We start from the raw sequence: 14,636 nt of genomic DNA, 5'->3' as shown, positions 1-14,636 counted from the left end.
TCCACGGATGCCCCTGCCTGACGGTGTGCCGTCTCCAACCCCTGCGTGTTCATTTAGTCCCCACTACACTCTGGGAGTTCTTGGGGCTCCAGAGACACAGCAGCAAGCAGAACGCGCAGGTGTCCTTGTGGAGGTCAGAGCCCGGTGGGTGCAGGGGCCGCAAGGGAATGATTGCTCCGCAGGTGCTGAGGCTCACTATGGAGAGCGTGTCACAGCGGGTGGGTTGGGGGGCGTCCGGAGAGCCTTCCCAGGGTCCCTCAGTGTGTGAAGGGTGAGCAGGGGGTGCACCTTGCTGAAGCCCATATTCCCGGACCTGAAGGAAAGCCAGGAGCCGGGACTGGAGGGAGGGAAGGCCCATCTGCCCTCCCAGTGGGGGGCGGGGAATGGGCGGGACCGGTGCGGGTGCGGGGTGGGGGGGGTCGGGGGTGGTGAGAGGCACAGACTTCCCGGGGTGTATGAGTCACGGGGACGGGAAGCGCAGGCGACAATATTGTGATGATCCTCGTGCTGTGGGGGGGGGCGACCACACTCGCCGCGGGGAGCGCGATGTACAGAATCGTGGAGTCACTTCCATCTATGCCTGAAACTGATAGAACTTTGCGTGTCAACTACACTCCAGTAGTAAAAATTAACAGAAAAACCACCGACGGGGTCACATCCTTCCAGGAGACCAGGCCCAGGAATTTGGAGCCGCAAGAAAGTCCCAGGTCACATTTCCCTTCTGGGAGGAGAGCCCGTGACTCTGAGCCCCGGGCCTTCCCTTCCGGCCCCGTTGCCCAGGAACAGCATCAGCTGACGAGTTACTGAGTACTTCTGAGCAACGCTCACGCTCCAGCTCGTCACTCACCCAGCCCTGTGAGGCGGGTCCTACTATTATCTTCCATTTTACAGAGGAGAAAATTAAGGGGAAGGGAGGTTGAATGACCTGCTCAAAGTGACAGAGCTAATTACTGGTGGAGCTGGGACAGAAACCCAAAACCTTCGTTCACACGTGGAGCAGCCTTCTCGGGGGCTCACCCTGCTCTGCTGTGTGGATCTCCGGTATCTCCGACTCCCTAGCAGATTTCTTGGAGAGGAAGCAGAACCCCCAGCCCCTTGCCCTCATCCTGCTCAGAGCCACCGCCCAGGTCCGGGCAGACACCTGCCTCAAGCTGCAGGACCGGTCTTCCCACCTTGGCCACCGGGGCAGAGGGCAGGGAAGCCCGCCTTGCCTGGGGTGTGGATGGCTGTGATCCCAACAGATTTCTTAGGGAGGGGCCCCGCGAGGTTCCCAGCCTCCTAATTGTTTGCTGTAGGGGAAGGTGGGTGAGATTCATTAGCACCTCGGTACATACTTGACTCACTTCCCTCGGGAGCAGGGCCTCGGATCAAGGTTTACGGCTGCCTGCCCTCCTGGTGGCAGGTGTCGGACAGCCCAGTGCGGCTCTGCCCTCCCGTCTCCGACTCCCCCGCGGAGCCCACGGCCATGTCAGCCCCGGCAGCCAGAGTAGCCCGACAGCGGGCGGCAGCAGAAGGTCTTGGCTCCCACCAGAAAGCCGTGAAGTACTTGGGCCAGGACTTCGAGAGCCTGAGGCAGCAATGCTTGGACTCAGGGGTCCTCTTTAAGGACCCGGAGTTCCCCGCGTGCCCGTCCGCCCTGGGCTACAAGGATCTGGGACCACACTCCCCCCAAACCCGAGGCATCGTCTGGAAGCGGCCCAGGGTAAGTAGCCCGGCCCGCGGCTGAGTGTCACACAGGATGGAGGGCCTTCACGTCTGCCGGCAAAGAGCGGAGGGAGGAATCATTCCTCCGGATCCTAAGTTCCTCGGTCCCGTATTTCAGAAGCCCCCTCCCCCGCCCTCCTTTAAACCCTTTTCAGAGGCAGCAAGGGATGGAGGGAAGAGCACCCTGGGCTTTGGAAGCGGACAAGTTAGGTTCGAACCCCAGCTGGGCCTTCCTTGCATAGCTGATCTCTGTGAGCCTCAGCTTTCTCATCTGTGAAATGGTGCCCAAAGGCAGGGGGTAGGAACCATCTTCCTCAAACCTCGGCCCGTGGCCTCCTGATCCGTGCCCCCGTCATGTGATCTGAGCTGCGGGATCGGAGCCCCTCTGCAGGGGGGGGGTGGGAGACCAAGAGAATCAAGGGCTCTGTCCTGTGTCCAGCGCACAAAATGAGTCACAAGGGACCACGCTCAGTGGCCCCTGGCCAGGCCCCTTCTGTCTTCTCAACCACGATGAGAAAAGCGAGCGGTGGGACCTGTGTTCTCGCTGGTGGCGGTGGAGGGAGCACAAGGAGAGAAGGGCTCTTTGGCTGTGGTCAGGACCACCGGCCAGCTCCGGCTACCTCTGCCCGGTTGCTGTTCTTCCCGCCCGGTCTGCACACAGTTCCCACGGCCGGAAGGACCCCCCCCCCCGGCCCTGCTCCCTGCAGCCTGCCACGGCCCACCTTCCTGTCCCCCTGAAATCTGTGCAGCTTGTCCGGGGTGTGGGCAAAATCCGGGCTGGGAATCTGTTCCATATTCTCGTTTCAAGAGGTGATTCCACGGTCAGGTGTGTTTCGAGCCGGGGGCTGGCTGGGCCCTGGTGGAGACAGTGGTCGGGGAGTCGCGGGAGGTGACTGTGGTCTCGGCTCTGATGGAGACGGTGGGGAGACAGGCATGTGAATCAAGCACGGACACCCTGGGAAGAAAGACGGAAGTGCTCCACGGGGACCAGCCACGAGCCACAGGACCCCGGGGTGTCAGGGGGGTGGGCTCTAGTTGACCTGGAGGACCCCAAGGAGCCTGGGGTGGGGGAGATGGGGATGAGGGGTCCCGCGTGGCCCTAACGAGTTCACTTGCTCCGTTGCGCCCTCCCTCCCCACTCTGTCTCTCCTCTGCTTCCTTCCTTTCCTCTTTCTAACTGTGGTAAAGCACACGTAACGTAAGACTTGCCATCGTAACTGGTGTTAAGTGGGCGTCAAGAACATGGACACTGCTGCAGCCATCCCAGCACCACCTCCAGAGCATTGCTCATCTTGCAAAACGGAGCCTCGGTCCTCACTCAACACCGGCCCCCGCCCCTCGCTCCCCAGCTCCTGGGGCCACCGCTCGACTTTCTGTCTCCGTGAGTGTGGCTGCTCTAGGGAGTCCCACAGGATTTATCTCACTCAGCACAATGCCCTCCAGGTTCATCCATGGGGTAGCGGGTGCCCGATGGCCTTCCTTTCTAAGGCTGAAGATGATTCCGTTGTACACGTATACCATATGCTTTGTAATCCATTCGTTAATCGAGGGACATTGGGGTTGCTTCCACCTTTTGGCTCTTACGGATCGTGCTTTTATGAATACGCTGTTCAAATATCTCTTTGAGACCACGCTTTCAATTCTTTGGGGTGTATACTCAGGAGTGGAGTCACTAGATCACTTGGTGATTCTATTTTTGATATTTTTTAAAGAAACAAAGTGTATTTTTTTTTAGTTTCTTTTTAAAGAAAATTTTTATTTAAGTTCCAGTTATCGTACAGTGTTATACTTGTTTCAGACGGACAGTGCAGTGACTCACCACCCGGTGCTCATCACGACAGGTGCACCCCTTCACCCCCACCCCCTGTTTCCCCCTCCCCTCTGGTGACCAGCAGTGTGTTCTCCTGGTTGGCCTCTCTCTCTTTTCTCCCTTTGCTTGTTTGTTGCATTTCTTAAATTCCACGTGTGAGTGAAATCATACGCTATTTGTCTTTCTCTGATCAACTTATGTCACTTACCATTATACCCTCTAGCCCCATCCGAGTCGTTGCAATGGCAAGATTTCTTTCTTTTTCATAGCTGAGTAACGTTCTGGTGTGTGTGAGACACACACCACATCTTTATCCATTCATCACGGACACGTGGCTGCTTCCACATCTTGGTTATTGTAGACAATGTTACAGATAAAACAACAGGGTGCACATATTTCTTGAATTAGTATTTTTGTATTCTTTGGGGTAAATACCCAGCAGTGCTTTTACTGGATCATAGGGTAGCTCTATTTTTAACTTTCTGAGGCGCCTCCATACTGTTGTCCAGAGCGGCTGCACCAGTTTGCTTTTCCACCGACCGTGCACGAGGGTTCCTTTTTCTCGTCCGTGTCCTCACCAACCCCTGTTGTTGCCCAGTTTGTTAATTGTAGCCATTCTGACCCGTGTGAGGTAGTGTCTAATCGTGGTCTTGATTTGCGTTTCCCTGCTGATCAGTGATGTTGAGCATCTTTTCATGCGTCTGTTGGCCATTTGGATGTCTTCTTTGGGCAATTGTCTGTTTGAGTCATTTGCTTGTGTTTAAACTGGGTTCTTGGCTCTTCTGTTTCACTGGCTGAATTGCAGGGAGACACCTGACTATGTCGGTCTCAGGGGCTTCACACCAGCAGCTCTATGACCCTGCTTCCCACAAAGGTGTTAATTAACTTTTACCTGCCTTTAGGGGAAAGTGGATGGGATTGGCTAAACATCCATGTATAGATGCGTTTGCCCTCTTGATGATAGATGAAGCTTGCTACTTAGATCTGTTTTCCGAAATCATAAAATTTGGCATTCTGCCACTTCCAGGTGTTTTTGCCTATTTTTGGCCTCTTTTTTTTAAAGATTAAAAAAAAAACTTGTTTGAGAGAGAGGGAGTGCCAGCACAAGCAGGGGGAGTGGGGGAGAGAAGCAGGGAGCCTGATGCGGGGCTCCATCCCAGGACCCCGGGACCATGAACTGAGCTGAAGGCAGGTGCTTAACCAGCTGAGCCACCCAGGTTCCCCTGGTTTTTTTTTTTTTTTTTTTTTGCCTATTTTTATGCTGCTAAACAGAAGGTCTGATTGGGCTCTTGTTTTAAAGGTTGAAGACAGGCTTGCCCAGATTGAAAATCTCAGGGTCAAGCTTGGGTTCTCATGACTCTACCTTGATTTCCCCATGGCATTGGGCAAGAGCGGTGGTGCTGCGGCAGACGCCCTGGAGGCGTGCGAGACCAGGGGAGCTCTCTGCAGAGCCCCCACGTGCTCTCCATCCTCCCTTCCCCGTTGTGCCGCGCCCCTGCCCCGCCTGAGCCTGTGGTGTGAGGGCTGCCTGGCGTGCGTGGGCCGAGTGCGGCCCGGTGGACGAGACTCTTCTCTGTGCATTTCTGTCAGTGAGCAGTTTGTTGATCTTCAGGAGAAATGCAGAGCAGGGAGAGAGGTGAGGTCAGCTGCACCGTAAGGACCCAGGAAGTGGCCAGCCCAGATTAAGGGAGACGTGGAGGGTGTGAGTGCTGGGAGATTAGGATTCAGATAAGGGGACAGGCCTCCGTCCGGGGCTGCCGCCCTTCCTCCAGCAGCTGCCTCTGGACTATGAATTGGGGGTTTTCAGTTCAGCTGTATTTGTGTGCAGGTCGTGTGCGGATGTGGGCACAGAGGCTCCAAGGAGCTCTCTCTAGTCGGAGGGAGACAGCAGGAGGGCTGTCAGGCAGCCCGTGGCTGCAGGTCCCAGTTTGGGCGTCAGGTGATTGGGATTCTGGTTCCTTCGGTGCCGTTCACTGGCCCTGTGACTGGGGGTGAGTTCCTGACCTCCCCAGGACTCAGTTCCCTCCCCTGTAAAAGGGCAATAATGATGTTACTTACGTCGCGGGCTTTAGCACGGTGCCTGGCACGTCACCGAGCTCAGGACTCTCGGTTATTCATGTCAGAGGGTGAAGCTCACACACGACGAAATGCAGGGGAGCTCAGGGGAGGAAGCACTTGCACCTGACCGTGGAATCGGGGCCGGTTAATTACGGGGACATTCGGACATTCGAGCAGGGCCGGAAGGAGCGGGGCAGGAGGGCCCAGGCGGGCTGTGCGCGCGTGTCCAGGGCAAGCACAGCCCGAGGAAGGCGGTAGTCTCTCATAACGAGAGAGCGAGCACCAGGGAGACTGAGCTGAGGCGGAAAGCTCCAACAGGGCCGGGCCCTGGAGGGGCAGGCTGCCGGCCAGTTACATGGCCACAACCCGTGGCGATGGTGACCACGGTGACGGCAGCACGGGGTGTCCCGCAGCGCCGGGCCAGAGCTCCTGGAACGGCCGCGCAGCGCGGCCACTGCCTGCCAGACTCTGTGCAGTGTCTGGGCTCCCTGTGCCCTGAGTCAGGGGCTGATTCCCGCCCGAGTAATTTGTGTCTGTGGCGTGGCAGTGAACGTGATTACTGAGAAGACACGAGCTTGTTATGAAGGACGGAGGGGGGGGCGTGGGAGGCCGCCTCCCCAGACGGCTCTGCCTGCCACTGTACCCCGCATCTCCCACCCGAGGGCCGGCCGGTGGGAGGGACGTGGTGACGGGGAGGACTCTGCGATGGCTCGCACCGCCTGTGAGCCACCGTGCTTCCCCTCTGCCTGCAGATCGCTCCGTGCCCTTCTGCCTATAAGCTGTGACATCGCCGCTAGCCCGTGAGAGCCGCTCCGTCTCCCACGCCGGATGCAAGATGTTAGCAGGACGTGCGGACCCGTTAGCTCTGAGTCGCTGTGGCCGACACCACGTGAGCTCTGTGGTTGGCTTGTGCGGCTCAGGGGGGCCATCGGGGGTCGTCATACCCTGTGGCTGGTGGTTGAAGCCAGGGGTTTGCGCGATGCCCCAGGAGGGCATCGTGGTGTTGCCGCAGGAAGGGGGGTCGTTCAGAGTGTTGAGGACCCCCGTGGCGGAGGGCTCCCTGACTCTGACGGGCTAGCAGAGCAGAGCGAGGAGGATGACGGAGGAGGAGTATGTAGAGAGGTGAGGACACGGTCAAGGACGAGGAGGGATGCAGAAGCCAAGGGAGGAGAGCTCCAGGAGGGGCGAGGGGGAGGGAGCAGTCAGCACCTGGGGCAACGGCGCCCCTTCTGTGGTCACTGGCCAAGGGGAAAGCCAGATTTCAGGAGACTGACGGATGAGCGGGTGGTGGGAGGGGACAATATTTTAAGAGGGTTTTTAAGGAGCGAGATTCTGTGAGACCCCGTTCAGTGCCTTCTCTTCCCTTCCTTCTCAATGAAGCAGCATCTTCTTTTTCAAATGAACTTTAATGTGATTTTTTTGTCCGTCCCCTTTCTAAAAGATTTTATTTGCTTAATTGACCCATAGAGAGAGAGAGACAGACAGACAGACTGAGCACGAGCAGGGGGAGGGGCAGAGGCAGAGGGAGGAGCAGACTCCCCGCCGAGCAGGGAGCCCGGTGCCGGACTCGATCCCAGGACCCCGGGACCATGACCTGAGCCGAAGGCAGACGCTTCACCGACCGAGCCACCCAGGCGTCCTTTCTCTCCCTTTTTAATTATTAATTTTCCAATCTCTCCACCTTCCGAGTTTGCAGCTTTGAGAACACCTAGCTTGGCTGATGCCAGGTCTCTGTCTAAATTTGGGAGATCGCAGAAGCACGAAACAAACAAACAGGATGGAAGGCCGGCCCCCCCAGAGGGCTGGTGAAGAGCTAGCGGGACTTACGAGGAAGCTCTAAGGCTCGCTCTGCTAGGAAAGGACGTACAAGACATTTGTGATAAAAACGGGTGTACGTGTCGATGCGCTTGCATGTGAACAGACAGTTTCTGGAGGAATACATAGGAAATGTGAACAGTGAGGAATCTGAATGTAAGAGATTTCTGTTTTACGGCATTTTTTACGTAGACTTTGAAAACTTATGTGCATATATTACTTTTTCAACAAAACACAAGTGGATGAATTTTAAGACTTGGAAGAAAAGAAAGCCAGCCCAAAAGGCGCTGTTTCTGCCCACTTAGGCAGGAGCTGGTGATGTTGTGCAGGGAGGGCTGTGAGGCGGCCTCTGCAGGACTTGGTTCCCAGCACCAGCCCGTCCGTCTGCTTCTCTGTGCGTTCTGATGCACCTGCGGTCAGTCACGCCCAGGGGCCCCTTTGCCTCTGACCGACTGCCTGGCTAGCCAGACCCCCTGTCCTTCTGCTCCTAGACCCTGCCTTTCTAATGCACAGGAGGGTGTTCTCTCCCAACCAGAGAGCCTCCCAGATGCACCCCGTCCCGGGCGTTTCTCACGTTCCCTCTTCGCACAGCCCGCACCCTTTCTTCCGCGCTCAGCTTTTCTCCGACTTTTCCAGGAAGCTCAGTCCGGGTTTCCCACGCAGGCTGGATGCACCTCGAGTGTGAGGACCATCCCCCCTTCTTCCCTTCCCCACGCCCACGTGCCTGCCCGCCCTGTGCGGCGGTGTGTGCGTGCACGGGGTGGGCGCCCGGCAATCCTGCTGGGTAAACAGGGAAGACAGTGACCCGCTGGGCCCCAGCGGTGGCCCAGGGCCGGTGCCACCCTGACGGGCAGAGGGAGTGCGTGTCGGCTGCGTGAACACACCTGACACCTCGGCGTCTCCATCAGCTCCTGGGGCCATCTGCATGTCGTCGGGCAGTTAATGAGCGTCCACGGCATTTAGTTAGCGTGTGGAACATTGATCTAATCCTCTCTGTGCAAATAGGGGTGTTGTCTGAGAGTGAGGTCATGTTGCAGCACATTAGCACCTCGGCCTCTGCCCTTCTCCCACCACCGTTCACACCCACCTCCGTGCAGCACAGACGCTGGTGGACAGAGGGGAGGCAGGCTACGGCTGCTGCCCTGCACCCCTGCCCTGCACCCCTGCCCTGCATCCCTGCCCTGCACCCCTGCCCTGCACCCCCACCCTGCACCCCTGCTCTGCACCCCTGCCCTACAGCGCCTCCGCCCCCTCCTTCGCTGGGTTGCAGAGTCCTCAGCAGCAGTGCAAGGGGCACGCAGTAGGTGGCCTGGCCTCCTCCCGGCTCCGCTCTGACCCTGGAGCTCCCTGACCCTGGCTACCACCAGCGCTGGGCATCTTGTGACTTGTGCTTTGTCCCACTTGCTTTCAGGAATTGTGTCCCAGCCCCCAGTTTATTGTGGGCGGAGCCACGCGCACAGACATCTGTCAGGGGAGTCTAGGTGAGTAACCGACTATTTGGGGCGAGGGCAGCTGTGTGTGTAACGAGTAAAGGGACTTGACATCCCATCTGCGGTGTTTTGTGTGGATCTGTGCTCCTCTCGTGGGTTTGCGATGCTAGAACCGTGGCTCCCCTGGGGAGATCTCTGCAGGCCACCAAACCGCCTTCCAGGCAGGAGTAACGGGCCAGGGTTGTAGGCACGCATGGATAGCGGGCTGTGTGGTGCTTTGACAGTCGTTGCCTGTAAGTGGGCGCAGTTTGCTGGATGGAGTGGCCATGTCCACATGACTGTGGGCTGTCCCAGCAGATGCTTTAAAATGAGTGAGAAAACAAGAATCCCATCTTCCAGCCGAGCTCTCTTTCAGAGCCAGGCACCCCCTCCCGGGATGACGGCAGAACCGGACCTGGAGATGCAGGTACCCGGGAAACAGTCCTACCTGTGAGGATCAGCAAAGCAAACAGAAGATCAGCATCCACACAGACCCGGAACCTCTTTCCTTTCAGGAAGTTCCCCTCTTTCCTTTTCCCTCTCTTCAGCCTGCTGGAAGCCCTTATGAATCTGAAATTCACGGGCATTTAATTTCAAATGCTTCCCACATCCTGGCCTTAAGGAGTGTAGCTAGCCGACACGCCCTCGGCCGGAGCTCATGGAGTGGGAGTGCAGAGCCGCGGGAATGGTCCAGGCGTCCCTCACGGGCATGCACCCGCTGCCCAGAGCCGCGGCCTCCGTGTCCCAAGCCCTTGTGCCATTCGAGCCGTTTGTGCAGGGGCTCCGGGTGGGGGTGGGGTGGGGGCAGTGTCCTGCCCCTTCTCCTTCAGCCTTTTTACTTGGAGCTCAGTGTTTAACTTAATTAGCATGTGTCTCTGGGAAACAGAGCTCTGAATGTACGCCTTTAACAGCTTCTTGTTTACACATGTTTTAACTTCAGAAAAGCTATTTAATAAGAGCCTTTTAATTGTCAGCTTGAGTAGAGGTTCCCTTGAATAGTTCTGAGCAAGGAGAAAAGTGGGCTTCCAGAGGAGGCCTGGGTGTTGCCGTGGCGAGTGCGTGCAGCTGGCCAGGCACAAATGGACCCAACCGCTCTCCGAATCCAGCTCGTGGGAAGGAAGTGGGGCTGCCAGCAGGTGCCCCGGGGTGCGCCCAGCTGTGTGGTGGCTTTGCGTGAACGGAGCAGAAGGGGGCTGAGGGCCTGGAGTGAGGCTCAGCAGGTGGAAAGGTGGCTGCCCCTGGGTGCGGGGGGGGGGAGGCTGAGTCAAAGCAGCCATGAGCCAGCCGGGCCGCCCCACGTGGTGGGCGGAGGCTCCCGGGGAGGCTCCCCATCAGAGACCGGTGCCAGGCGCCGCTCAGGGAGATGGGCGCACCGCCAACAACGTGTGTTCAGAGCTTTAGAGTCTGACACCACACAGTGGGGTCTACTCCGGGTTTAAAACATTTTTATTCCTCTTGCTTACAGTTATTTTATTACTATTTTGAATACACGAGTTAAAACACTCGGAAAGTGCGCCATGATGAGTCCGCTTCCCGCCTCCCTCCTCCCGTGCTCGTTGCCCTGTGACCGCTTTTCTGTTCTAGCAAATTCAAGCAAATCCAAATTCTCTTTTTTTTCAATGCTTTCTTGCATTGGAGGCAGCAAACTGTGGATGCTGCTGGGCACCTGTTTGTTCTTATTCCTCTTAACAAAGACATGTCTCAGTGTCTCACGGCGGAGCCTGGGCAGAGGGCAGAGGAGCGTCCGCGGGATGGAGGCTGGCCACCAAGAAGGCCGGGGCTGTGGTTCAGGGCCCTGGGAACCCAGGCCAGCTGCTGTCTCCAGGGTCGGAAATGTCTAGCTCTGCCTCTGCAGGGGTGCCGGCAGGGGTGAGGGCTGGCGCTGGCATGATTTGGAGGGAAGGAAGAGTGGTATAACTATGGGGCTCGGAGGGCCCGTGGGAGGTCAGGAGGTCACCCTGGCATGGAGCAGGCGGAGGCCGGGGGTGCTGCTGAACATCCCACAACGCTCGGGAAAGCCCCCCAGCCCAGCATCATGTGGCTGGAGCGTCAGCGGGTTTAAGAGATCCTGTTGTAGCTGGATCCACTCACGTCCCAGGGGCCTGAGAGCTAAGGCAGTAAGTAGCTCTAAGTCCAAATCTGGTTCTGGTCTTACCGGCTGTTTTCTCTCCCGCTTGGCGCTATCGATTGCACAACGGCTAAGCCCTAAGATCTTCTCGCTAGTCGTCAAGATACAAGTTTCCCAATCCCTCTGATGCTTTCCTGCAGATGGACGAGGTTTCCTTCACTTGGCACTGCAGGCCGGGGTCTGTGAGACGTCTGTGGCCCACCGCCCGCCTCCTCAGCGTAGCCAGCTAGCTGGGGGTGTTGGCAAAGCCGGAGGACTCACAAGTGTGTGTGTTTTAACCATGGCCAGAGGCAGGATGAACTGGGAGGCCGGAGGCGCGCTGTGGGGGGTGGGGAGTAGAGGCGGGGGGCGGGGGGCACCCCTGGGATGGCTTGGTGCTGATGTCAGAGCTGAATGGCGCCTGCTTGTGAACCCTGAGCCGGCAGAGGAGGCCTCCTCCGCCATCAAATGCCGAAGGTGGATTTTTACAAACAAACCCATGTGAGCAGATCAGCATCTGCGTCAGCGTCAGACCTGAGGTCGGTTGGCACAGCCTTGCTTACTGCCCCGGTTTGTTGTCCGTCCGCCACCCGACTCCTGCTGACTGCAAGGGGGAGGGAAACGCAAGCCAGCCGATCACAGGTGTTTCCACCTGTCTCCGAAAGGTTCCCATCTCTTTTGGATAAACGTTCCTCATCCCGTCGCTTTTTTCGGGTCGTTTCTTGCTTCTTTAAGGCCGGCCCGTCTCCACCCTCCCCAAGACGGCGCCCAGATGTGAGGAAGGCCAGAGATCCCCTGGGCGACCCCAGAGGGTGTCCTGGATCCCACTCAGTTCTGATGCACTGTCGGCCTGGACAGGGTGAGAGCACCACAGGTTAAGGGCTCAGCCCCGCAAGACGGTCCCCCCACACCTCAGACCCCAGGCTCCTGTTCCCATTGTCACCCGGGCTTCTGACCCATCAGCTGTAGACGGAGGGCCCCCAGAGCTCAGAGCATGGGTTCCTATAAGAGATACAGCTCAGGAACTGCCAGATGGAGGAGAGGCATGGGGTGAGGTCTGGGGAAGGGGCTTCCATGCTCCCTTTGGGGCGCTGATTGTCCCAAATCTGCACACGTGCACCAGGCTGGAAGCCTCTGGGTATTTATGGAGGCTTCATGACAGAGGCCTGATAGACGAAATCACTGGTGCTGGTGATGGGCTCCCGGGTCAGGGGGTGGGGGTGGCTCTGAAAGCTCCAACCCACTCATCCTGGGGTTGGTTCCCCTGGCAACCAGTTGGGTCACCTAGGGGCTTTCCAAAGCCACCTCGTTAACATAACAGAAGAACTGGGCGCCTGGGTGGCTCAGTTGGTTAAGCGACTGCCTTCCGCTCAGGTCATGATCCTGGAGTCCCGGGATCGAGTCCCGCATCGGGCTCCCTGCTCGGCGGGGAGTCTGCTTCTCCCTCGGACCCTCCCCCCTCTCATGCTCTCTCTCTATCTCATTCTCTCTCTCAAATAAATAAAATCTTTAAAAAAATAAATGTGCACTTATTAAAAAAACAAAACCACATACCAGAAGAACTGTGCTTTCCCCCACTGCTTAGAAAGCAACCTAGGGTTTCGGGAGCGCTGAGCCCAGAAACAGGTCTAAGACCCAGCCTGCATCTGTTATTATAAATCACAGCGTCCCGGGCTGGCTGGTGCTTGTGCTGGAGCTGTTCCCGGGGTCCTGGCTGGCCCCAGGGGGCTGCGACTGTGCAGGGTCAGGCCCATTCTCCCTCCGGGGGGCTCCCAGGTCCGACCCTGAAGCCACCGCAGCTCCGGGTGGGATGGACCTGCCCCGTTCTCCCTTCCCGGCGACCGCCGTCTCCTCTCCTCTCTGCCTCCAGGCCCTGCGCCACCACCCTCTTTACTGCCACCAGTCATTCTGCTTCCAGGGTCCCCAAGAATGCCCTCTGCTTTGGCTTCATTTTCACCCTATCTGCGGCTTTACTGTTCTTCCTGCTCCTGCCACTGATCAGCCTCACGGAGGGACTATTGCAGGAGTCCCAGCCCCTGACCTCTGTCCCTGCTCCCCTCCTTGTCCTTCTGCCGTGGCCCAGGGGCCACTCTACTTCTCCTTGGTGCTTGGGAAGTGCCCAGAAGCTGGAGCCTGAGCTCTTGCGATCTACGGTTTATAGTAACATTAGGTGTTCAGACCCAAAGGGAGTTTCTGATTTAGCACTTTCTATTCTCACGAAGCCTGACTCAGGATGACTGTCTCTTGGTGGACTTAAAACCAGAGCCCCTCATCGTCAGGGTTGGGGTCTGTTTACTGGAAGCCCCGAGGCCTACGGGTGGAGGGGGTGGAGGGCTCTAGGGGATCATTATTTAAGTGGAATTAAAAAATCACTTTATTGTTTTAATAACTGTTAAACCCATTGTATGTATAACCCGAGTAAGGAGTAGAAAAAACAAAGCTCAGGTGGTTCCCCGACTTCCTCTGAGGTCAAGTGACCCAGGACTCCCCCCCCATTCTAGCTCCGTGGTTAGTCCAAACTCTAACCCACGGCCAGATCTTGCTGGAAGGTGGCCGCAAGGAGGGACTTGTCCATCAAGATTTTTCCCAGGTTTTCCACCCACCTTACTCTTGGCTGCTTCTGGAAATTAAAACTATGATCCAAGGTCAAAGCCGCGTCCCAACGGAGAAGAACCCAGCGAACGTGCCACGGGCTTCGAGGCAGGTCCCCAGACAAGTTCCTGAAACGTTCTGAGCAGCAGAGTAGATGTCCATCCTCCCAAGAGGACTCTTTGAAGGGGCACTGCTGACTTGGAAGTACTCCTGTCCCGACAAGCCACTCACACCTGACACAGCCCCTGGAAGGAATCCAGACGCCCGCGTAGCTGCCGCCCCTGCTCGGAGACCCGCACTTGCCGCCGGTGCCAGGAGGACCTGCGAGATGTCACGAGTGAGGCAGATGAAAGGAAAATTAAGCTCCTCCGGCTGGGCAGGCCCGTTTGATGTCAGCAGCTGAGGGGCGCGTAGTTTCCGTGCCTTGAATTGTAATGTGTGAGGAGTGCTCTAGATGGGCTGGTGGAGGCACTGAGCCGGGAGCAAGAACGTCGGCGGGGGGGCGGCGAGGACACTTGCGTCACGGGGGGCTGTGGGGTGGTCACCCTGTCAGCTCCCCTGGGACCTGTGCTGGGAGGCCTCCCTCATCATCGCCCCCATTCCCGGATGCTGGTGGAGGTGGGAACCGTCAGGCCCACTGCATGTCCTTCTTGGGCTTCCTGTTCCCACAGACCAGGGAGACTCAGGAGCAAACAGGCAGCGGTCACTGGGGGTTTGCCTAAGAACAAACTGTAATCCATCGAGTCATTCAGACACTTGCTGTTCATCAAGCGTTTATTGGGCCAAGGTCAAATGGGCCAGGATGCCAGGAATCCACAACCCGGCTGGCTGGAGGGCCCTGGCGGGGTGCTGGGAGGCCCTGGGAAGGCACTGGAACCCTGGGAGGTCACTGGGGCCCTAGGAGGTCACTGGGGTCCTGGGAGGGCGCTGGAAACCTGAGGAGGGCGTTGGGGCCCAGGGAGGGCGCTGGAACCCCAGGAGGTCACGGGAGTGCTCCAGGAGGGTGCTGGAGCTCCGGGAGGGTGCTGGGGCCCCAGGAGGGTGCTGGACCCCTGGGGAGGGTGCTGGGGCTCCAGGAGGG

At 57.8% G+C, this 14,636-nt stretch overlaps 1 protein-coding gene across 1 annotated transcript in view; it reads left to right on the top strand.

Moving 5' to 3' along the window:
* Nucleotides 1-1,301: 1,301 nt before the first annotated feature.
* Nucleotides 1,302-14,636, top strand: part of CAPN8 (calpain 8) — a 40,092-nt gene continuing 26,757 nt past the window's right edge. The window contains exons 1-2 of the mRNA XM_025877908.2: nucleotides 1,302-1,702; nucleotides 8,799-8,868. Coding sequence (XP_025733693.1) covers nucleotides 1,466-1,702; nucleotides 8,799-8,868 — 307 coding nt within the window. The 5' untranslated portion in view covers nucleotides 1,302-1,465. The remainder of the gene's footprint in view (nucleotides 1,703-8,798; nucleotides 8,869-14,636) is intronic.

The sequence above is a fragment of the Callorhinus ursinus genome, unplaced genomic scaffold (assembly GCF_003265705.2).
Source record: "Callorhinus ursinus isolate GAN/ISIS: 27379988/994484 unplaced genomic scaffold, GSC_fseal_2.0 scaffold13, whole genome shotgun sequence".
NCBI classification, from domain to species: Eukaryota; Metazoa; Chordata; class Mammalia; order Carnivora; family Otariidae; genus Callorhinus; species Callorhinus ursinus.
The sequence above is the reverse complement of the archived record's forward strand: the minus strand, read 5'-3'. Positions and strand labels throughout refer to the sequence as shown.